Raw genomic sequence first — 24,640 nt, 5'->3', positions numbered from 1 at the left:
ATGATATTTATCATTAACTTTTGGCATTAATGGTCTGTCGAATCCATGTGCATCTTTGCCTGAAGAATGACTTTTTCAAAGTCCAGCTATTATTAACAATTAAGATGAGTTGACAAGGCAATGAAGCAAGAAAACTCGCAATTGTAGCATGGCTGTTATCGTAAGAGGGCTTAGCTTTCAAAAAGGCAAAATGAGCTTGGGTAACTTGAAATGGGTATTTTCCTTTCTTTACAAGATCGAGCTTCATGGAAGATCAGGCTGACAGAGGGTATGAGCTGACAGTGGAGGAACAGTTTGATACTAAGGGAATGAACAGACAGGAAAAGAAAGGAGAGAGCGAACGAGAGGAGGGGAGGAAATACGGCAAGCTGCAAGTCAGACGGTTAATGGGGGTAACAAATATTGTGGGTAAGGATGGAGGATAACGGGAGATTGTAGTGCAGTGCCAGCGTTTGAAGCCCTGGAAGGAAGAGTGGGATAGAATAGTCTATGGAAAGTGGTTCCACAGACAGGAGAAGACAGGAACAAGAGTTCATGTGTGCAGTAAGCACCTAGATTTGGAGAGTTCAACCAAGAGGGGATTATTGGAACTAGCAACGGTACCCGCCCCACGGGCGGGGCTTAAATTGGGAGGCCCAAATGAAAAGGCAAAATATCAGAAATTGAAGGGTTTTTATTTTATTTTAAACGATTTATATAAACATCCGTTAAATCATATCACACGCAAATCATCAAAATCTAAACAGTATTTGTAGAATTTCAACAAAAGCCGCATCACTGTTCATATCGGTAAATATTATTCCATCGTGTTTGGGAAAACTGGAAAATTGGAAAAAAATCGGAAAAACAATATAGCCTAAGGGCTTCCGGTATTTATATATGCTTCCGGTATTTTACTCCAGGGGGCCCCAGGATTACCCACCCAAAATTTCGTTGCGATCGGTTCAACCGTTTTTGCGGTACCCGGGAACGGACGGACGGACAGACATTTGGTGAATTATAGTAAGAGAACGCATGCATCTTGGAGGAGATGGGAAGCGTAGGAGGGCTGAGAGAGCAGAGGGGCCTAGACTGAAGGAGACGTATTAAAACCAGAAGCCACCAACCTGCCCATGATGTGAGAGAAACAGAGCTTGTGCTTCGGCTTCATCACGGGAGATTCCAATAATGTTGAAAGCTAATTTCGATTCCACAGGGTCCAGAAGAGACAGAAGTGATGACGGTGCGCCAGCCAATAAGGGAGAGCATTACTCTATTGAGCTTCGGACAAAGGCCTTAAAGGCTGCGAGTAGCTTTGATTTTCCAAGGAAAGTCTTGGAATGATGGAGGATGCCCAGTCTGATTAATTAATGATGCAGGATGCGGCTGGCATTAAATGCCAGCTTTATTATATGGTCAGTTCAGGAGAGATCATGCCTGATAGTGAGGCCTAGAAGTTGAAGTGACTGAACTAAACCCCTTCCGGTGGCTGACCATGGAAATAGATTGATAGGTTTTTGTTTGATGATCCTTCCGGAGCGACAGGGAAGAAATCATATCAACTTCTATCGTTTATTATCCTTCTACGTGAAGACATCATATCAACTCTATGTTTATTGTGACATGTAAAATGTTCATATATCTGAAATCTCATGAAGTCTACACTATATTACGTTTCCATTAAACTGATGATTTGTAACTTATCATGAACTTGTAAAGTGATGTTAGTTATTATTTTACACAGGATGATGCATAACCTAAATGGACAACAAATTCCAAGCTGGGAAAACTTTTGTAACATTTCCCAGATATACTTGACATTACAATAAAAGACGAGAACAGCACTCGGTAGACCGCACACCTCCGCCTGGTGAACAGTTTACGTTTTGTATCCCAATGATAAACCGGATCTGGATTCGAACCTGAACCAAAATCGAATCAGCTTGTTCTTGTCACCTCACCAACTCATCCACCAAGTTTATTCATGACTCGTCCATAACTTTTTGTCATAACATCATCATAACATAACATCATCATAACATCATATACCGCGGTTATATACCTAGCCCCCGCTCCAGCGAGGAAAATGGCCTTAGAAACGATCATTCATTCATTCATACCGCTTTTCCCCTGATCTCTCAATGGTGAAGAATCACTTAAAAATTAAATAATTATTGTTGCCGAATCCATATTCAGATCTTCACCAAAATGGACACGATTAGTCCTTTAAGCACACCCAACCTCTCCACTAAGTTTCGTCCAAATCCGTCCGCAACTTTTTGAGATATACTTCTATGTATCGTTTTTGGCACTATCGCCCAATGGTGAAGAATCACTTTAAAATTTCTACTATCCGGATCCGGATGCGGATATTCACCAAAATTGAATCGATTATTCCTTGTCACACTCACAACCTGTCCACAAAGCTTCGTTCAAATCCGTCCATAACTTTTTGAGATATCCTGCTATATGTTGGTTTTAGCACTATCTCCCAATGGTGAAGAATCACTTAATTAATTTAATAATTATCATATCCGAATCTATATTCCGATCTCCACCAAAATCGAATCCATTCTTCCTTGTGACACACCCAACCTCTCCACAAAGTTTCGTTCAAATCCGTCCATAACTTTTTGAGATATCCTGCTATATGTTGGTTTTAGCACTATCTCCCAATGGTGAAGAATCACTTAATTAATTTAATAATTATCATATCCGAATCCATATTCCGATCTCCACCAAAATCGAATCCATTCTTCCTTGTGACACACCCAACCTCTACACGAAATTTCATCCAAATCCGTCTACACCTTTTTGAGATATCCTGCAATGTATCGTTATTGTCCCTATCGCCCAATGATAAGAATCACTTTAAAAATTATACTATCCGGATCCGAATCAGGATTTTCACCAAAATCGAATCATTTCGTCCTTGTCACATACGCAAGTCTCTACCAAATTTCATCCGAATCTGTCCACAACTTCTTGAGATATCTTGTTCACAAACGGACAAACGGACAGACAGACAGACAGACAGGGGTGAAAACATAACCTCCATCGACCTTTGTTGGTGGAAGTAAAAATACAAGGAACTTCAATGCAAGAGGAGGCAATTAGGCCCATCAAGTCTACGCAATCATGCCAACATATTGGTACTCTCCCATGCCCACAACTTCCAGCCACCTTTCCCACTCTTCACTTCTCTATTTCTTCAGTTCTTTCTTGTATCATTTGGTCAGGTCAGTTCTTTCTAGCATCATCAGGCAACAAAAAGGGTTGGCGGCAGGAAGGGCATCCGGCCGTAAAACATTGCTTCAAAAAGGGGACCATAAAACAACAACAACCACGGTCCCCGAAAAAGGCCAACCCCCGCTTGCGGGGAAAAAAGGCCTCTAAAGGTTTTTTTTTTTCTAGTATCATTTGAGGCCTGGCTTTGGCAGGGACTATAACTCCATGTTACGGCCATTTTACGGCCATAAACAATGGTTTTAACAATCCAACTTTTGTAACTACTCTACTGACTCTACTAACGATACCCGCAAGGACAGTCAAACAATGAAAAAGCCACTTGAAGAATCATGCTTATGTAATTCAACAAAGGGTTGCTTGAGCAATAAAAGTGCAGGCCAGGGATAAATCAATGGCGACAGAGAGACATTCAGTCGGGGAGTTTTTCTGCAAAGTGACAAATGAAAGTATACGAGAGGGCAAAGGGAAACACGCAAGTATGGGATGTGCTTGCATGAATGTCACCTGTGCCATGTTCATCTAAATGTGGACTATATCAGTAACCATGCTTGGAACTGTCATAAATCACCCATGTTGGAAGTACGACAGTGGAGTACCGATCATGTGCAAAGAAACCCATCATCAAATGTCCATTAATTTCGGATCTTGTTAGATGCAGTAATATTATATGCAAGAAATTGAGGGTTTCAGAGAACGGGTCCTTTCTCAGGTCCAAATCACTGGCTTCAGGTACAGCATATGCAGAGCTGTGCTTTTCAAATGTGCCTCTAGCGCCATCTTTCGTCTGCTTTAAAAATGCCATAAAGGTGCACGTCGCCCTGAGGCTTCCAAATCATACATGTTGTAGACGTAACAATGGCTGAGATATTTACTGTGTGGGGTATAATGGGGAGAGACATGAGCACTATATGGAATCTAGACCCAAAGGAATTATTGGCAGTGGAAAAAAAAAAAACTTCTGGAGGAGGTGTTATATGCTTTGATGTTAAATTCTGGGTCGAGGGAATTCTGAGCGTTTGGATTAATCAGTAAGACACTGCCCGGCAGGAATAACCCATCAAATCCAGCGTAGGTTTGAATTAGGAAAAGCCTTAACAAGTCCGTATGACTCAGATGTATATATATATATGGGAGCGTACGTTGGATCAGCACGTCGCTGCGTCCTTGGACGACTCATCAGCACCATGCCGGCACACACCACTGTGTGTTCTAGGGAATGAGGTGTTTTTACGGCCGCCGCAGTGCAAATCCTGCCACCAACCTCCTTCTTTCACAATATCTCCTCCTAAACGGATGGGCAGAAATTAATCAAACCTGGTTATGGCAAGAAGGTGCGAGAGCACTATCATTTTGTCGCCGCCACCTGGGGTGGCGTCAAAAGGTCAAATACCAAAAATATATCATTGCGGGCACATTCTAAAACTAAAACTTTGTGCAGTAGATACAACCAACATTCGGGGACACGTGACATTTGTAAGGTTTTTGGGGGGTTTGACCCCCCCCCCCCCCCTTCGTCCCTCCCCACCACTTACATCAATTAACAACTTACAATTTTGTAGTTATTATTATTTACCTGCATAACTCCAGCACTTTGTAAATGTTTAATGTTAAGCAATCAGTGATCTCGGGTTCATGGAGGAGCTTGTACTTTTTACATAAATTATTAGATTCGTAGACAACGGATGAGTCAACACAGTATATTGGATTTGAACCAATAATCCGATCATAATGAACAGTATCTTTTCCACCCCCGTTAAATCCCCCATCCCAAACCTTGATCTTTTCTACCCCCGTTAATTCACCCCAGATCCACTTTTTTGAAATACCGACTTCTTTCCTGGAAGTCCTTGCAGTGTCCTTGTGTTTTTTACCTCTCCCACCCCCACCCCCCATTCCCATGCCTCCTCCCCCCAAGCCCTCTCCCTCCGACAGATCTCCCGATGTCCCTGCTCTCCATCTTGTCTCCCGCTCCCTTTATCATATGCTTTATGTTCTATGTGTCAGTTGGTCTTTTCGTGATAAATGTTAGCTCTTACACGAGCCTCGACCTCGTATACAAAAGAAAAAAAATGCTCAGATGGGAACAGGCATGGCCAATCTAAGATTCAAGAAGAGCAGATTGTGCGTCCTGGGATTTATGGGTTATTTGAAATACTTGTCAACAAATTATGCATTGTATAACATACTCATGAGTGCTTATAACCACCGTTTGGAGATTTTTGTTAGGCCTGCAATCAAAAAATTCACAAGCACCAACTTTACGTTGCACTGCTATTCTGTTTTTAAACGGTGAAATTGTAAAGTATATTTTAACAGTCTCACACCATTCACTGATATTGCGCATCAAGAACCTTATCACATTATCACAATTGTACATAAAAAATTGCAAACAGGTATAAATATATTTCATCACTGACGCATTCCTGCAACAAGCACTGGCATTAAATACCTTGCGGAAAATTATTGATTTGGCTTCTTCTTCTTCTTCTCTTGCTCATAGAGAAAGGCCTTCGATGAAGAGATTCTTGGTTTCAATAATATCGTTCAGCCACTTTTCGTGGAATCGTGACAGTCCAGGCCTAGCGGGACCAGGTGCATGTCAAAAAGGGAAGTGTTTGACAGGCTTGTAGAGCGTTGTGTGCTCGAGGAGGAATTGCTATTCCCTCAAAGGATCAGGAATTGATCCAGAATATTGTGGGAAACTTGGTGCGAAGGTTTTTAAGCTCCAAGCAGTCATTCTCAAGTCGTTACTTTAAAATCCCACAATAGTCAGGGCCCTTAGGGATATTTTGGGGCCGTTTGGTTCAAATTCTTCCAAAAGCACCAAATTTGACCCAGATGTTGCCCATGCCATACTCTTTCGATTTTTGACGGGTGCCAAGACGGGCGCCCCCCCCCCCCCCGGGGGCCCCATATTGGCGAAATACTAAATGGCCGCCACCCGGATTAGAGGAAAATCAGTTAAATAACCAAAAGGGTTGGAATCATGTATGATACCACTTTTCAGGGGTTTTCGAGGTCGAGGAATCCAATTATGATGTTATTTTGATGATTCGAGGTCAAGGTCAACCCTCAAGGTCATCTTAAAGGTCATTTTTGAGTCAAACATGTCGGTTTTTGAGTTTTTTGTCAAGATTTACGCGAGGTTCAGCATTTTATGTTTCTGGGTTGGGTAATCGAACTCTGACCTTATTTTTGACGATTAGAGGAAATATTTACATGTCTATTTCCTAATTTTCAGGCATATGCAGTTCATCAGTCTAATTACAAAGGTATGGATTTTGATGTTTTATGAATTGTATGCCATATCCTTGTGTTAAATTTTTGTGCGATCATGATCCGGGTTCATGAAAACATGATTGTATACATGTCATAAATATGACGTCGTAGGTCATGTGACCTGGCGGCCATATTGGATTTTATGAAAACCTTAAAAATGGATCCCTGCCTTCATTTTTCGATCGATTCATTTTGAACTTTGACCACTTATAGTACGCCACGTGATTGGATGCATATCCTAATTATGACGTCATAGGTCAGGTGACATGGCGGGATGGACCGGTATGGTCCCCGGATCATACCGCCCTTGGCGCCCGTCAAAAATCGAAAGAGTATGGCATGGGCAACATCTGCGCCAAATTTGGTGCTTTTGGAAGAATTTGAACCAAAATATCCCTAAGGGCCCTGACTACAAGACATCATATCCTTTTACAGAGTGACGAGGCATGCAAATTCATCAGAAGCAGCATAACCTTTGATGCTGGTTAGCTGTGAATGTTTGGTAATCTGAGCAAATTATCTCAATAACACGAAAACCTGACATTTGAATAGAAATTCCAAATGCGTCTTGTGTCAATAGGGATTACATTTTGGGATCTACTTTTCAAAGCTACAACATGAAATTAGAAGAAAAGACACTAATGATTAGTCTGAATTGTATTCTTACTGCCGTTGTGAAATTTTGCCAGGAAGTTAGAGCTGACACAGTAAACATATATATGCGACGTACCCAGCGCACCACTTTCGATGCCACTTAACTGATTGAATTTTTGTAATCATGTTAGGTTAAAAAAAATAATGTTTGTACAGTACATTGAAAAAGACCACATTTGCTAAATTCATGAACGAGGATGTGTTTATTATGTACGTGTGGAGGGAGTTAAATTGATAGGATTAGAATTGAGAAGAGGAGGAGAATGAAGGACGACAGGGGAGAGAAGGAAGGAGAGTGGGTGTGAGTCGATTAGGGAGAGAAGTGGGAAGATTTGGGAGGAGACTGGAAGGGAGGGAAAGGACATGGATGGGGCATGTGAGAGGATTGGGGAGATGGGTGGGGGAGAGCTAGAGGAGGGTGGGTGTGAGTGGATGAGGGAGAGAAGTGGGAAGATTTGGGAAGAGACTGGAAGGGAGGGAAAGGACATGGATGGGGCATGTGAGAGGATTGGGGAGATGGGTGGGGGAGAGCTAGAGGAGGGTGGGTGTGAGTGGATGAGGGAGAGAAGTGGGAAGATTTGGGAAGAGACTGGAAGGGAGGGAAAGGACATGGATGGTGCATGCGAGAGGATTGGGGAGACGGGTGGGGGGAGGGGGATAGGGGAGGGTGGTATAAGGGAGAGTGGGGGTGGGATAGGGGAGGGTGGGGGTGGGATAGGGGAGGGTGGGTGTGAGTGGATTAAGGAAAGAAGTGGGAAGATTAGGGAGGAGACTGGAAGTAAGGGAAAGGACATGGATGGTGCATGCGAGAGGATTGGGGAGACGGGTGGGGGGAGGGGGATAGGGGAGGGTGGTATAAGGGAGAGTGGGGGTGGGATAGGGGAGGGTGGGGGTGGGATAGGGGAGGGTGGGTGTGAGTGGATTAAGGAAAGAAGTGGGAAGATTAGGGAGGAGACTGGAAGGAAGGGAAAGGACATGGATGGTGCATGCGAGAGGATTGGGGAGACGGGTGGGGGAGAGGGTGTCAAAAATGTCAACAAGTTTGTGTATGTAGGTACTGAATATATGGCCACAGTATTATAACCTGAGACTTTCTCTTTTATAATTACTTGGCAACATATACATACCTATGAATGAGCTGATTAGTCTCAAAAACATATTTCACATCCACGGGTTTGTCCTATAATGGGGAAAAAATTAAAAAGAGAAAGCATTTTTGAATAGAAATTCAGGAACGAGGATGTGTTTATTATGAAAATGAAATTAAAAAGAGAAAGCATTTTATGTTGAGCAAACTTTATTGAAGAGCAAGGAAGAAGTTATACAGTAGTTTCCGCACATCAAATTAAATAATGTCACATAAAGAGCATTCAGGAATCGTGCGCATGTAGGCGACAGACATGATGACGGGAAATGGATACATTAAGCCGAAAATCTGCTTTCCAAGATTCAGTTTGCTTTTTCTCGTTTATACTAGATGTTTTCCAACTTTATTTGAGCATATTATGTATGATGACATAAAAAGGTACATTTAACCAATAAGGGAGAGGGCAGGCAGGATAACCTTGAGGAATACGCACTCACCTGAGATGTCTAATGCGTCTTGTTCTACCTGTCCATCAAGGTAGATCGACACTAACCTTCATAAGCAAGACAAGACTAGTTCATCATTCTACTCTGAGAAGTCTAGCTTGGGTTGGAATGTCGGCCAACCTATAAAACTGTCACCCTGGTGTGTCACGTGCAGGATGACTCACCAAGATGTCCATCAAGGTGTCCGTCAGATGGACGCAAAGTCGAAGGACTTGTATCCCGGCACTGCTTGTTGGTGGATGTTAAATATCCCACAGTGTCTTTCTAGAGTAGGTGAGTTATCACCGGCAAACCGAAAAAAATTACAAACTCCTGAACCTTCAATTGACATTCCTGCGTCAGAGTGGTGACCCGTCCAAGGATTGGTTCTCACCTAGAAATGTTTCTCCGAGCTTGGTGTTGGCTTAGCGGTTAGGGTGCCGGCTTGGGATCCTCGGATCCTGGGTTCGAATCCCGGTCGATCGCTGAATTAACGCCAGGGGGGTTGACTCAGCCTGTCCTCCTTCCGAGGTCGGCAAATTGAGTACCAGTTCACTGGTAATTCCCTGTGTGTTGCAAGAGGCGACTAACAGGGTTGGCGGCAGGAAGGGCATCCGGCCATAAAACATTGCTTCAAAAATGGGACCAGGGTGCCCAAAAAAGGCCAACCCCTGCTCTGTGGGGGAAAAATGGCCTCTAAAGGTGGTTCTAGAAACGTTTCTCCACTTGTCGTGATATGCCCCGGAGCTCTATAAAAAGCGTGGGCCTCTAATGAAATTGCAAGGTGAGGCAAAATTAGTGATGTAATTGCTGTAAAGTTACTGCTGGCGTTACATACAAAAAAAGGTGTGGAACCGTGCTTGCCGAGAAGGCACAGCAGTCCAAAAGGTAGAACGTACCGATGGCTCAAGTGAAACGGCGATGGTGAAGAAGACGCTCGCCGTAGCCTGAGGGACAGGCCTCTCGCTCGAGGGAGTCGAGAAGCGAACTCGGTAGTTGTGAGGTGCGTTTTCGTTACCACACTCGGAATCGAGTGTGTCTACGCAGTGCAGCCAGAGGTCCCCTCGAGTCCATGTCTAGGGGAGATTTACAGCACACCGTCTCACATCCACGTGAATGTCTGTGTATAAACTAACTCGCCGTTTGTCCACCTGTCCATCAATCCATCGAATGATGGGTGTCATGGGACTCCAAGCATACATAAATTTCATGGCGACAATAATGTAGCGCGTTTGATGCACACGAGAGGGTGGTTGCAACATATTCCGTATTGATCCTTTTGCGTAAGTATACTTTACATTCTGAATCGATACAAGTGCGCTGCCCGAGCAATAAAGCACAGAATAGTGTGAATAATAGGCCAAATAATGACGCGGTGATGTGAATTGGACTATGCTGCTTGCAGTCGGAGCCATTTGTCCGGGAGCATCATTGATACCGAGCAGTTTGGTGATGGTATGGATTGAGCCTTGTTTAATTTCCTGCACTTGTTTTGGGTTCGATTCCCAGGGCTGCTCAGCTGAAAATTTCCACACTTCTTGTGAGGGAGTAGTTACCTGTGCAGGCTTAACTCGAACCTACCTGTGCAGGCTTAACTCGAACCACAGAAACGTTCATGCACACCTGCCATGTCGCTTATGGGACTCCACCACCCACCATAACTGATATACCATGGACGTCGTAACTGCCCCTAAGCAAGGTGGCGCAGTTGTCCAACCTTCACACACAAACAATTCGCACACTTGTTTAACATCCTTGATAAATTACTTGTGAAGCTTCGCACATGTTCCGTGCTCTGCACCCAGGAGTAATGTGTATTAATTCAAACTGTACGTTTCAATCTGGACGGCATACAAAAAGCCAGAACTAAGCTCCATGCAATATCCTTGTCTCTTCCCAAGCACAATGAGTCATTGTGACATTTTACGTGAGTTCTGGAACAAACGGCGTGAGGATGACGGATCGTTTCACTCTTTGAGTGCTTGCTGCACAGCACACTCGGATGGACTCAGAAGCAAACCCTTTAGTCCCGAGGGAAGCATTCATACATCCTGACATGTAGTTGCAAGCGTAGCATAAAACACAAGATAATACCATTAGGTCCATCATGCAAGGGTCAAACCCTATTCCAGCACTCCTGCATGCCGCACATCATACCTGGAGTGTGAAATAATGTGCAAGGCCCTTATACACCTTTATGGGGCGTTGCAGGGTGCCCTCGACAAGTCATGAACGTTTCCGTGGGTGAAATTGAAAATCCATCATTTAAAAGAACTTTTATTATAATGGAAGAAAGGTGAAGATGGTGGCCATGGTGAAAAAAAGCCATTTTAATCACAAGATGGGCAACTATATCTACATAACTTAGCAGATAATGGTTGCAACTGACTGACAGATCAAGAGAATAACAATGACGGACAGAACTATAATGGCACTCAGTCGACCTGAAATATACCTCCGCCAGGCCGAACAGTTTACGTTTTGTATCCCACTGATAGGCCACATCGGCATCCGCTCCAGAACCAAAATCGAATCAGCCTGTTCTTGTCACCTACCCAACTTATCCAGCAAGTTTTGTCATAATCCGTCACATTGTTTTGAAATATCATGCTATATATCGTTTTTGGCCCTATCTCTCAATTGTAAATAACAGCTTCAAAAATCCTACTATCTGGATACGGATCTTCACCAAAATCGAATCAATTCGTCCTTGTCACACCCCCAACCTGTCCACCAAGTTTCGTCCGAATCCGTCTTTAACTTTTTGAGACCTCCTGCTCAGAAAGAGACAAACAAACAAGAAAGACGTTGTGCATAGCACGATACTTGCGAAATCCAAATAAACAATATGCTTCCAGGTTTTGATTGGTCGACCAATTCGTTGACCCAATATGTAAATTCTGTTCCACCTCATAGAGCACCCAGCCCTGGATGGGTGGAGATTGCGCATTACTTGCTAAACCAAGACCGACAGTCTAACAATGGCGTAGCCGGGCTTGTTTGATATTTTCGTTTAATTGAAGAGGATGGTATGACCTGGGTGGGAATACCAGTTACAAGGTAGAAAATAATGTAAGTATTAAATTTTTTTGACTCCCCTCCTGGTTAAATTCCAAAAGAAACAACTTTACCGTACAACTCTTCCCTTTAGCTTTCTCCCGTTTATGTAACTGCTATCCTGAAGCTATTAAATCCCACTTTTCCTTCCAGGGACTCAAGCATGCAGTGCACCACCATCACATGTCATCTTCCATCCTTACCCATGATCCCTTATACCTCTATTAACCGAACCGAACCCAACCTTCTTAGTTGCAGGTGATAGTTTCTTCACCTCATCACATCTGTTCATTCATTCCCTTGCTTTTTGCATCCATATGTTGTCACATTGCCCTCTGCCTTTCAGCAGGTCGACCTGGGTTTCTTGCTCAACATGGGAGAACAAGTTCCTCTTAAAAGTGGTGAGGTGCAACCTCTGCCATCCAGGAGGGGTGCTCCAATCAGCAGCCTCGCAGTTCATGTTCTTGAATCCACTACAGAATGGCTTATACTTGTACAAGGACATTGTTCAAGGACCTTGTACAAGGACATTGTTATCTTCTGAGTATTGCATTTAAAAACCCTTGATTCACATTCCTACCCTATGATCCAAAACAGAGTTCAACACAAAGCATTTTAAAATTATGGTGTAACCCACAAACAGTTGCGGGTTTGCTCCACTCGTAGGTTAAATCTACAGATGTGCCTTCCACCTCAATCAAAGCTAGGGTTACCGGACCGGATCCATGGTGTTTTACTCTAATACTTTTGTTCCCGTGTTGCTGTTTGTGTTTTCGTCCAATTTCCCATGTTAAATTTAACCTTGTTGTGCTGTTGCCAAATCTGTGTCCATGTTAAAATCCAGTTCACTCACCTAGGGCTAGTCGACTTGTTGCTTCTGTTTCTGTTTTCACCCAAAGCACGTTTGCTACGTTTTCACTCGTTTTCTCCCAATTATTTTCATTTCTGATCCATCAGCTTCATCCATTTTTCCTCCTTGGTCAAAAAAATGCAAACAACAAAAAACACTTCTCCAAATTCACCCTCCCTGCCCATCCCTCCCCCCTCACCCCCCAAGTGAAAATCGTGACCGCAGCGTAAAGCCGGGGCGAGGCGGAGTGATACAGTGGAAGGATTCGACGGTTTAAATGAAGCCACGATGAGGTGGATTTTCATTGGGACCTTCATCCTGATTTCGTTACCTCCGCCACCAAAGGTGGATGAAGGTTATGTTTTCACCCTTGTCTGTTTGTCCGTTTGTTACTTGCCGGAATAGATTCCAGCAAGTATGTTGGTTGGTTTGTTACCTGCTGGAATAGATTCGCCGGAATAGATTTTGGGTGCTGAGGGGGCTTGAAGCCAGATTTTAATCTTACAGCCGCCATGTTGGTGCTCGACGTCACTGCAATGCGAAGCGAAAGACCCCTCAGAGCTGTCACATTCACAATCGCTATGTCGTATGTACTCCCGATACGTGTTTCCTTCATTGTAAAAACTACAAAGTCAACAGTTAAAAGGATTTTGAGCCGATAGGTGTTACGGCCTTGGCAAGATCGATGGAGACAGTGATCTGTTAGCTTATACACCGCCTAAATAGCGATGTGGAATTCTCTCATGTAGAGATTAAACCCATGTCGTTTGAACTTTGGCAGAGGTCATTATTTACTTTTAATGATGTTCATATACAAATCAAAAAGAAGATAATTACCCTCGCCAGAGGAGAGGGTATTGCATTTGAGTCCATTTGTTTGTCTGTTTGTCTGTCTGTCTGTCTATCTGTCCGCACAGAATAAATATGATTTTCTCTGCAACCCTTACCATATCCCTGCGTGTCGTAAGAGGTGACGAAGAGGGTTGGCGTCAGGAAAGGCATCCGGCCATAAAAACATTGCCTCAAAAAGAGAACCATGACAATTACAACTACATATGAGCAGGGTACAGCCCGAAGTGGAAATCGGTTTCTGAGGTTTGGGACATGGAATGTAGGGACAATGGTAGGGAGATCAGGAGAAGTGGTGGAAGTATTGATCAGAAGAAGAGTGGACATATGTTGTGTGCAAGAGACAAGATGGAAGGGAAGTGCTGTGAGAATGGTGAAGCATAGGCAGGGACAGAAATACAAGTTTGTGTGGCAAGGGTGTCCGGAGGGCGTGAATGGTGTTGGTGTCCTGTTTTCTGAGGAGTTTGTAGACAGTGTGGTGAGTGTGACTAGAGTGAGTGATAGGTTGATGATGGTGAAAATGATGATTGGAAAGCTCTTGGTGAACGTCATCTCGGGATATTTACGCTCCTGCATGTGTGAGGAGCCTTATTGTGAGGAGAGTCATCTCGGGATATGCTCCGCAGGTTGGTCGGAGCGATGAAGAGAAGGACAAGTTCTGGTGTGCGATAGAGAAGCTGATGGAAAACGTAAAAGATGAGGAAGTTGTTGTGGTAGGAGACCTAAATGGACATGTGGGAAGGAGTATGGACGGTTTTGAGGGAGTTCATGGGGGTTATGGATATGGTGTGAGAAATGGAGAAGGTGAAAGGATTTTGGAGTTTGCTGATGGAGCTGATTTGTTGATTTGTAATACTCAGTTCCAGAAAGAGGATAATAAGCTTGTTACATACACGTCAGGTGGGTCGACGACAACCGTTGACTACCTGATGGTGTGTAGGCGAGATAGGGGGCACCTCAGGGACACAAAGGTGATCCCGGGGGAGGAGGCTGTTTCACAGCACCACTTGGTTGTCTGCGACATAAGGGTGAAAGGTGCGAGGAGAGCTCGGCAGGTGAAGTACCAACCGAGAATGAAGGTGTGGAGGTTGAAAGAGGTGAGAGTGAGGGAGGCATTAAAAGAGAGGCTGAGTGGGGTAGAGGATGATGTGGTTGAGCTTGAAAATGGTTGGATGTCAATGAAAGATAGTCTGTTGGGAGCCATTTGTGAGGTATGTGGATGGACAAAAGGACCACCAAGGCACTCGGAAACATGGTGGTGGGATGATGAAGTTGGAAAGAGGATTGACGAGAAGAGGAAGAAGTTCAAGGAGTAGCAGAAGGCGAAGGGTACGGGAGCAGAAAAAGCAGCGCATGAAATTATAAGGCAGCCAAGAAGGCTGCAAAGAAAGAGGTAGCAAAGGCGCAGGAGGCATGTAGGAAAATGTTCGGAGAATGCTTGGATTCGGAAGAGGGTCAGAGAACGGTATTCAGGATTGCAAAGCAGATAGCGAAAGAGAGGTGTGATGTGATGGGGGTGAGTTGCTTGAAGGATGAAGTGGGACAAATCGTTGTGGACCCAGATGGAATTAAAGGAAGATGGAAGAGATATATGGAAATGCTGTTGAATACAGAGAATGAATGGGATGGCAACATAGAGAGTAACCCAGTTTTAGGACCGGCAGAGAAGATAACTGAGAAGGAAGTTGAGGAAGCGATAAAAGCAATGAAGAGTAGAAAAGCGGCAGGGCCGACGGGAGTTGTGGGAGATATGTTGAAGGCAGCAGGAAATTGGGGAGTGAAGAGAATGACAGAGATATGTAATCTGGTGGTGAAAGAAGGCCGCATTCCAGTGGATTGGGAACTGAGTACCCTCGTCCCTCTATACAAGGGGAAAGGTGACCCTCTGGAGTGTGGCTCGTACCGAGCGATAAAGCTATTGGAGCATGGAATGAAGGTATTGGAAAGGGTGTTGGAGAGGAGGATAAGGAAGAAGGTGAAGATCGACGAAATGCAGTTTGGATTTATGCCAGGAAGAGGCATGACAGACGCGCTTTTTATTGTGAGGCAGTTGCAGGAGAAGTACATGGAGAAGAGGAAGAAGTTGTTTCTTGGGTTTGTTGATCTGGAGAAAGCATTCGATAGGGTTCCACGCGAAGTATTGACATGGGCATTGAGGAAGTTAGGAGTGGAGGAATGGTTGATCAGAGTAGTGATGGCAATGTACAAAAGAGCACGCACAGCTGTAAGGACGAAGGACGGGAACACAGTGGCGAGTTTGAGGTGAAGGTGGGAGTGCATCAGGGGTCGGTACTAAGTCCACTACTATTTGTAGCTGTGATGGAGGTGCTGGCTCAGAACGTAAAGGAGGGTTTACCGTGGGAGTTGTTGTATGCAGATGATCTGGTGTTGATTGCGGAAAGTATGGATGGACTGAAGGAAAAGATGAACAAGTGGAAGGAATGTATGGAGACAAAAGGTGTGAAGGTGAATATCGGAAAGACAAAGGTGATGGCAAGTGGTAAAGCATGTGGTGAGGTGGAAAGAACTGGGAAGTGGCCATGTGCTGTGTGCAGGAAGGGTGTCGGAGTGAACTCCATTCAATGTACGTAGTGTGTTCAAAAAGTATCCGACCTTTATTTTTCGTGCGTAAAAAAAAAGAAGCTAGGGAGGCGTTGATTGGTGCACGTATGTAGGCGATCCTAATGCGCACGCGTGAATTTTTTTCCACCTGCAGAAGCTGTCATTCGACGGCAGACCGCCGATGTGTGAGGACATGTAAGTGAGCACCGTCGGATTTTCGTTTTTGACAAAATGACGGAAAAACTTGAACAACGCTACTGCATCAAATTTTGTGTTTTCTCGCCTCGGGGATGTTGGATGCTTCCATTGTGATGACTGCAACTTGGTTTCTGGGTCGTACCCATAAACCCAGGACTCATCGCCAGTGATCACTGTGTTGAGGAAGCTGGGATCGCTGTTCACAGTCTCCAGCATGTCCTGTGCGATCTCCAAACGGAGTTGCTTCTGCTCAATCGTTAGCAGCTTTGGTACAAACTTCGCTGAGATTCTCATGGAGCCCAAATCCTCCTTCATAATGGAATGAACGGTGTTGAATCTTGCGGATCGTTTCCACTTGGGAATCGCCAAGCTTTACACAAAATTTGATGCAGTAGCGTTGTTCAAGTTTTTCCGTCATTTTGTCAAAAACGAAAATCCGACGGCGCTCGCTTACATGTCCTCACTCATCGGCGGTCTGCCGTCGAATGACAGCTTCTGCAGGTGGGAAAAAATTCACGCGTGTGCATTAGGATCGCCTACATACGTGCACCAATCAATGCCTCCCTAGCTTCTTCTTTTTTACGCACGAAAAATAAAGGTCGGATACTTTTTGAACACAGTAGTACAATGTGCGCTGAGTGGGTTCATCAAAAATGCAGTGGTCTGAGAGGGTCATAAACCAGTGTGTCAGCTACATTCAAATGAAAGGTGTGCACAGAGGGAGCTGCAGATGGAGGAAATGTTGAGTTGGATCTTGGAGACGGCGTGAAGCTGGAAGGTGTGAAAACATTTTGCTACCTCGGAGACATGCTGAATGGAGAAGGTGGATCAGACTTGGCAACGGTTGCTAGAGTGAGATGTGCATGGAAGAAGTTTCGGGAACTTAGTGGCGTGCTGATGAGGAGGGGAGTGTCGTTGAAGCTGAAGGGAAAGGTGTATGCTGCATGTGTGAGAAGTGTTATGATTTATGGGAGCGAGACATGGGTAATGAACGTAGAGCAGCAACGAAGGCTGGAAAGGGTGGAAATGCGAATGGTTCGGTGGATGTGCGGAGTATCGTTGAGAGAGAGGAAGACAAATGATGAATTGCGAAAGATGATGGGAATAGAGCCTGTGATGGATCCTGTGAAGAGGAACAGGTTGAGATGGTTTGGTCATGTGTTGAGGAAAGATGAAAGTGACTGGTTGAGAAGAGTGATGGAAATGAATGTAGAAGGAAGTAGAGGACGGGGAAGACCGAGAAAGAACTTGGCTAAAGATGGTGGAAGAAGAAATGCGGGCAAGGGGGTTAACAAGGGGAGATGCAGAAAATAGGGCAAAATGGAGAAGATTGTCATGGGGACCGCAAGGCTAACCCCCGCTCTAGCAGGGAAAATGGCCTTAAAATGCATGTTGTGTTTGTTGTTGTCTGCAACCCTTGGTCCAATTGACAGGAAATTTTCACCATAGGTGCAACTCCACCTGTATAATTTTTTGATGATAATTATGACGTCATCGGTCACGTGGTTCGGCCGCCATCTTGGAAAAACCAAAAAACTTTGCACCTCTTTTTCTCCGAAAGTGCTGAATAGAAAAAATTGAGAGATGGCTCATTGTAAAGAACTCTCCATGGGGAATAAAACATTTGAGAATCCTGTAATTGTTTGTAAATATCACCCTCTGTAAATAATGTAATAATTCCTTGTAAATACCTCCATTAATTGTAAAGGTCAACGGTCGTCCCTTTAGCTAGTCCATGTACAAGCACGTAGCCAATCATAGAACCTCTCTATAGTTATTTCTTTATTATGTGTATTAGTTAAGGCTCTGTTTTCCACTAGTTGACATTGCATTGCACCAAATGAAATAAGATAGATCCCCTTTTTCAAATTCCCCAAAGCCTCCATTTCCAACCACATTCCCCAAAACTGCATTATTGCCAACTGCATTCGCCGCCATGCCATGTGCTCTAACTCAGGGAAGAAAGGCGTGCCCGCCCATTGTCATCGGGGGGAGGAGTCAGCCAAGCGCCAGGAACAAGGCGTGGCTTTGCCAATGCCTCATCAAGGGGCGGGATCGGTGAGCCCTCGCGACCAATCAAGGCCGAGGCGAGCTCACCGATGGGCCTTTTCCAAAAAGGCCGGCGGTTGGATCGCCACGCGCCTGATAAAAGGAGGTTGAGAGGGACTGCTAAAGGAGATGAGTGAGGAGGACGCACTGAGCAGTTCAGTTGAGGACGCACTGAGCAGTTCAGTTGAGGAGGAGCAGAGAGCTCAGTGGACCGCAGTTCAGTTGGAGTTCAGTTGAGGAGGAGTTGAGCTTTGACGCACAGTTTCGACCCGCTGCTGCGAAGCAACGCCGCCATGCGAACCAGATTGCGGAGGATCGGCGGCCGCTCACCTCGAGCCTTGCCGTTTACACGGACCGGGCCCGCATCCTTCCAGTCCTGTGGTCCCACCTTCTCATCCGTCCAGCCATCCACCCCTGCCATCCCATCCATTCGTGTACGTGAGTTTGTCTTGTTTGTTCTGTCCTGGGAATAAGTTAAGCCTGTAGATAAGCTAGAATTGCACTGTGTCTTCTTCTCCTTCTGTAATTTTTTTCGTATCTTTCCTTCACCCTTGGTTTCTTTGATTGTGTACATAATTGGTTAATAAATTCCTGTTCCTCCTTACTTTGGCTTCTTCTTCCACATCCGATCGTCTTTGTGATTTCCCCCATTGAATACCTGTGGTGCGATTTCGGCCAACGCTTCGGAATCGGGTTAGTGACTGTTAATAGCTCGAACTCCGGGTTGCTAAAACCGCACGGCAATTAGAACATCTAAAACCGTGGTTCGAGCGGGAGTCCCTCCCCTGCTTCGCGGTCAGGAGTGGCACTCAGGTCCTTGGGACTTTTCGTTGACCAAATACCCTGGCTGCTCCCGACCGGAAGGAGCGTTGGGACCCCCAGGACTCACGTCGGTCAGTCGCAGACAAGGGGATTAATCCCCCCTTGGTAAGGGGAAAAAGGGCCGACGTTGAGATCCGTAACAATATGTTAATGATGATGTCATAGGTGCTTCCATTATGACGTCATAATTCGACAAGTACAAAACTTCATCCAATTAAGATGAAATTTCTTGAGCACCATGTTGGCATAAACTGATGAAGAAAAAAATAATAATGATGACGTCATCGGTCACGTGGTTCGGCCGCCATCTTGGCAAAAACGAAAAACTTTGCACCTCTATATCTCCGAAAGCGCTGAATAGAAAAAATTGAGACATGGCTCATTGTAAAGAACTCTCCATGGGGAATAAAATGTGTTAATGATGATGTCATAGGTGCCTCCATTATGATGTCATAATTCGACAATTACAAAACTTCATCCGATCAAGGTGAAATTTCTTGAGCATAATCTAGGAATAAATTCGTTTCAGAAAAAAATTATGATGACGTCATCGGTCACGTGGTTCGGCCGCCATATTTGTTTTAACACTAAAGCCTTAAAAACCACTGAAAATACATCCTGGCGAGGGTTTGCAATCTCTGATTGCTCTTTTTCTTGTTGGTTTTGGGTCGTCCTTTCCGCATATCTCGTGGGATTGTGAGTTGGAGAGACGACCGTGATGACGGGTACCGTTGCTCGTTAGCAAAAAACGATTTTCACGTTTTGGGTGACCTTGAGCTTGACCTTGGGCCGAGAGAGTTAAAAATTGGGCACAGTCTATTCCAGAGCAAGGCAAATATGTGTGTAAAGTATGGCGATGCTATGTGCAACAATGTAGATGTAGTACTGTGCACAAACAGACAGACAAACAGACAGACAGACAGACAAACCAACCAACCAACATACTTGCCGGAATCTATTCTGGCAAGTAATGAAAAATCACTCATAGAGTGACACTTGGCAAAACAGAACAAAGTAGAATGGCACTCAGTAGAGCATCCTTTTGACCTCAAAAATAATTAGTGATTGAATTCAGTGACCTGGTATGCAAATTGTCTTCAAACTTTAAGTTAATCTGATGAAAATTGACTATTTTAGAAATTTTGCCTTTGTTGAACTTTTGGCCTATGTTGACCTCAAAAATAGTTGGTGGTTGGTTTCAGTAAGCTGATATGCAAATCCTATTCCGATTTGAAGTTAATCGGATGAAAATTGAGGATTTTAGAAACTCGAAAAAAAGTGGTTAACCTTTGGCCTATGTTGACCTTTTGGCCTATGCTGATGTCAAAAATAGTTGGTGGTTGAATTCAGTTTGCCAATATGTAAATCCTATTCAACTTTCAAGTCAATCGGATTAAAATTGAGGATTTTAGAAATTTGAAAAAAGGTGGTTGACCTTTGGCCTATGTTGACCTTTTGACCTCAAAAAAATATAGGATTTTGTTGGACCACGAAATCTACCATTTGGTGAAGTTTCGTGAAGATCGGTTTCAAATTGTGACCTGCAGGCAAGTATAAGTAAGCGGACAGACAAACACACAAACAAACACACACAAACCGGAGTGATCAACATACTCGCAAAAAAAAAAAAAAAAATTGCCAAGTAACAGACAGACAAACAAACGGACTCAAATGCAATACCCTCTCCTCAGGCGAGGGTAACAACAGAAAAACTCGATCTGCTGTACAGAGTTCTTCCTTCATTCTCTATCCTATCCCTTCCCCTTTTCAACATCCCCAAACGGAATCTTCACTGAATAAAAAGTTTCTTCCTTCAAAAACTCTCAACATTTTATAAACACTTTTCAGAAATGCATTTTGAAATGCCTCAATCTCCTTAACTACTCCGTCAGAAACAACCCATGAGTTCTTCTTCTTTATCACAATCTCTTCCGCTTCTTCTTTTCAGAAGGCTTATTTCCCAAAAACCTTTTCACTCCTAAATGCTTACTTCATCCATCCTCTTCTCGTACCTACAGTTACACATTCCCCCGTGTCTTCAATGGAAAACGTTTTCAACACCCATCCCATGAAGTCTGTTTGCATATGTCCAATTATGTCCACCCTGTCCACTCTCGACTTGTCCCCCATCACATCTCCAACTCTTGGCTTTCCCCCCCGCCCCCGCCCGCTCAACACCCTCTCAGCTTCGCCCCAGCACTGCATGCTCCCTTCGACTCCCCTCTCCACCCCGCATCATCCCAGATTCACCCACCCCACCCCTTGCTCCTTTCTACATTCATGCACCCTACCAGAAGTTCATCCTCTCCTGTCCCTAACTGTGTGGTGTCCAGACCTGCAGTCGTCACTTTGGCTTAATAGCAAGGTCTCAATTTTATCTTTATGGATCACAACACCCATCTACAGCATGCACGACCGTGTATTTCAAGACCACAACATACAGTGCATTCAGAAAGTATTCAGACCCCTTCACTTTTTTCACATCTTGTTATGTTGCAGCCTTATGCTGAAATTGTTTAAATTCATTTTTCCCTCATCAATCTACACTCAATGCCCCATAATTACAAATAGAAAACAGGATTTTAGAAAGTTTTGCAAATTTATTAAAAAGAAAAAACTGAAATATCACATTCACATAAGTATTCATACCCTTTGCTATGACACTTGAAATTTAGCTCAGGTGCCTCCCATTTCTCTTGATCATCTTTGAGATGTTTCTACACCTTGATTGGAGTCCACCTGTGGTAAATTCAATTGACTGGACATGATTTGGAAAGGCACACTCCTGTCTATATAAGGTCTCACAGCTGACAATGCATATCATAGCAAAAACCAAGCCATGAGGTCGAGGGAACTGCCTGCAGAGCTCAGAGACAGGATTGTGTCGAGGCACAGATCTGGGGAAGCCTACAAAAAAATTCTGCTGCATTGAAGGTTCCCAAGAGCACAGTGGCCTCCATAATTCTTAAATGGAAGAAGTTTGGAACAACCAGGACTCTTCCGAGAGCTGGCCGCCCGGACAAACTGAGCAATAGGGGGTGAAGGGCCTTGGTAAGAGAGGTGACCAAGAACCCGATGGTCACTCTGACTAAGCTCCAGAGATCCTGTGTGGAGATGGGAGAAACTTCCAGAAGGACAACCATCACTGAAACACTACACAGATCTGGGCTTTATGGCAGAGTGGCCAGACGGAAGCCAAGCAGTTCAATCTTGGTTTCATCAGACCACAGAATCTTGTTTCTCACAGTCTGAGAGTCCTTTTGGAGTTTTTTTTGCAAATTCCAAGCGGGCGTTCATGTGTCTTTCACTGAGTTGAGGCTTCCGTCTGAGGAGAGGCTTCCATATATACAGTCACGTGAAAAAGTAAGTACACCCCATGTAAAGTTTTGACTTTTTCAACATATTTCAACATACAGCTATTTGATCTTCATTTCAACAATATTGATAGATAAAGGTGATATAATATAACAAATATCATGAAACATTTACATTTTGTAGTCCATTGTATAATTTAAATAAACATAAATGCAAATTTCGCATGTGGAATAAGTAAGTACACCCTTGGCTCTAATAGGTGGTATTGCCCCCTTTGGCAGAAACAATCTCAAGTAGGCGTTTCTTATAACTGTCTACCAGTCTCTGACATCGACTGGGAGAAATTTTTGCCCACTCCTCCTTGCAGATGTTTAATATGTTTAATATGACACAAGATTCAATTCGTCATGTATGTAACAGGACCCGAATAAACCCACCACAGAGAAGAGTTTGCCCAAACATGCTGAAATGTCAAAGCACAATGACATACACGTACTCAATCAGTTCCCTTCATTCATATTACATAATTACATAATTACAAACAAAAGGTTACATCAAATGGTTTATCATTGCCTTGGTTCCTAAGGCATCATGACAGGAGGTTGTCTGGCATTGCCTTTGTTGGAGTTATACTTTTCCCTATCCTGAGAAATGCATTTAAACAAAGAAATTCAGTCAGGATGCCGGCGATGATTCACCTACTCTTCACGAAAGACACCCTCTTTGCTTTTCCAACACAGAAAACATTGTCGAATCATTATAATGCTTATAATTTATTCCACACCCTCACCAATATGTGCGTCTAAAACTGCCATCTCTGAATCACCTCTTTTTAATGTTCTTTTCTTTATAATCTGTCTTTATGTACTTTTTGGTGAAACACCAGGCTATCGGCACCAGTTTAGGTGGAAAAGCCATGTTCCAGTCCTGCCCCAGACCAAGGAGGAGGATCGTCTGTGCAACAGGTTGGGGAAGGTCCTCTGGCCCATCAAAGAGGGGAGGGTAAATTGTGTCTCAAGGCGGCGGGTGGGACGCGAACATGAAAAATAAAGCATGTAGAGAGGCGCACAGGAACAGTTGGCTGGGGAAAATAGTGGGGAAACGTTATGGAGTCTGCACGACACCCCACTCAGCCATCCATCCCCACTCTCACAAACACACACACATATATGCATGCACACAGAGATGGATACTTTAAGAACTGGGAGGGCTCCATTCCACCTTATGAAACCCACATATGGAGATAACCAACAACGCACACATACACACACACACACACACACACACACACACAAACACACACACACACACAAACATATCCCCCACACACACACACACACACACACACACACACACACATTCTGCGTCTCCTGTAAAATACTTGGGAACTTCCTTGGGAGGCTTGTTTGTAGTCATCAGTCCACCCATAGTGTCTTGATCTACTGGAAGTTGACCGATCGTAGAATGGCACAACATCCAACAACCAGAGCAGGACTGCCTGATTTGGTTGATGAATAAATGTGTATGGGCTTGTATTGATGATGACATGGTGAACACATAATTGCAAATATTTCTTCAACTGTGAACTTCTGTGTGATCATTTGTAGATGGGTCAGTGGCACTTCCATGCTAATTTCAGAAAGCAATGTTGTTTTCAGATAACATAACTTTGGCTTTCACTGATGTCATGTTTGTTTATGGAGTGTATAAATCAATGTGCTTGACCTTTCGAACCAAAACATGAACACATTTAAACGATAATAAAAAATATAGGGGCAATACCCCTGGCGCTCACCTGGTAGAATAAACAGTATATTACACTGACTAAAAGTATTGTCGTGCGACTCGCCCTTGGTTAAGACCGGGGAAATCACGAATGGCAATCGAGCTTATTGAGGGGTTATCCAATTAAATGGCGGATCATACGCGATTAGGGGGGGGGGGGGGATCTGGGGAGAATGCCGCTTACCTTCATGGCCCCGCGCAGTCTTCAACCTGAAAATCAATAAACCAAACCAAACGGAATTTATGGTACAAAAATACGCGGCTTTATTGCCGGACCCCGAGAACAAAGAAACGCGCCGGAAGAACTAAACCAAGGTTGGGACGTCCCCACACCAGACTTAAACAACAGGACAAATGAGATGGATAATAAAATTAATGTTTCGTTGTGTTCGTGTGTGATGCGTCTTAGCTCAATCAGTA

The 24,640-nt window shown here is 44.1% G+C and overlaps 1 protein-coding gene across 1 annotated transcript in view; it reads right to left on the bottom strand.

Moving 5' to 3' along the window:
* Positions 1-1,544: 1,544 nt before the first annotated feature.
* Positions 1,545-24,640, bottom strand: part of AKAP14 (A-kinase anchoring protein 14) — a 42,429-nt gene continuing 19,333 nt past the window's right edge. Inside the window, exons 4-7 of the mRNA XM_068114043.2 lie at positions 9,633-9,809; positions 8,289-8,341; positions 5,678-5,807; positions 1,545-4,513 (exon numbers count right to left, since the gene is read on the bottom strand). Of these exons, the coding sequence (XP_067970144.2) occupies positions 5,723-5,807; positions 8,289-8,341; positions 9,633-9,809 (315 nt within the window). The 3' untranslated portion in view covers positions 1,545-4,513; positions 5,678-5,722. The remainder of the gene's footprint in view (positions 4,514-5,677; positions 5,808-8,288; positions 8,342-9,632; positions 9,810-24,640) is intronic.

This window comes from Myxine glutinosa, chromosome 4 (genome assembly GCF_964187855.1).
Source record: "Myxine glutinosa chromosome 4, kmMyxGlut1.1, whole genome shotgun sequence".
In the NCBI taxonomy this organism is placed as follows: Eukaryota; Metazoa; Chordata; class Myxini; order Myxiniformes; family Myxinidae; genus Myxine; species Myxine glutinosa.
The sequence above is the reverse complement of the archived record's forward strand: the minus strand, read 5'-3'. Positions and strand labels throughout refer to the sequence as shown.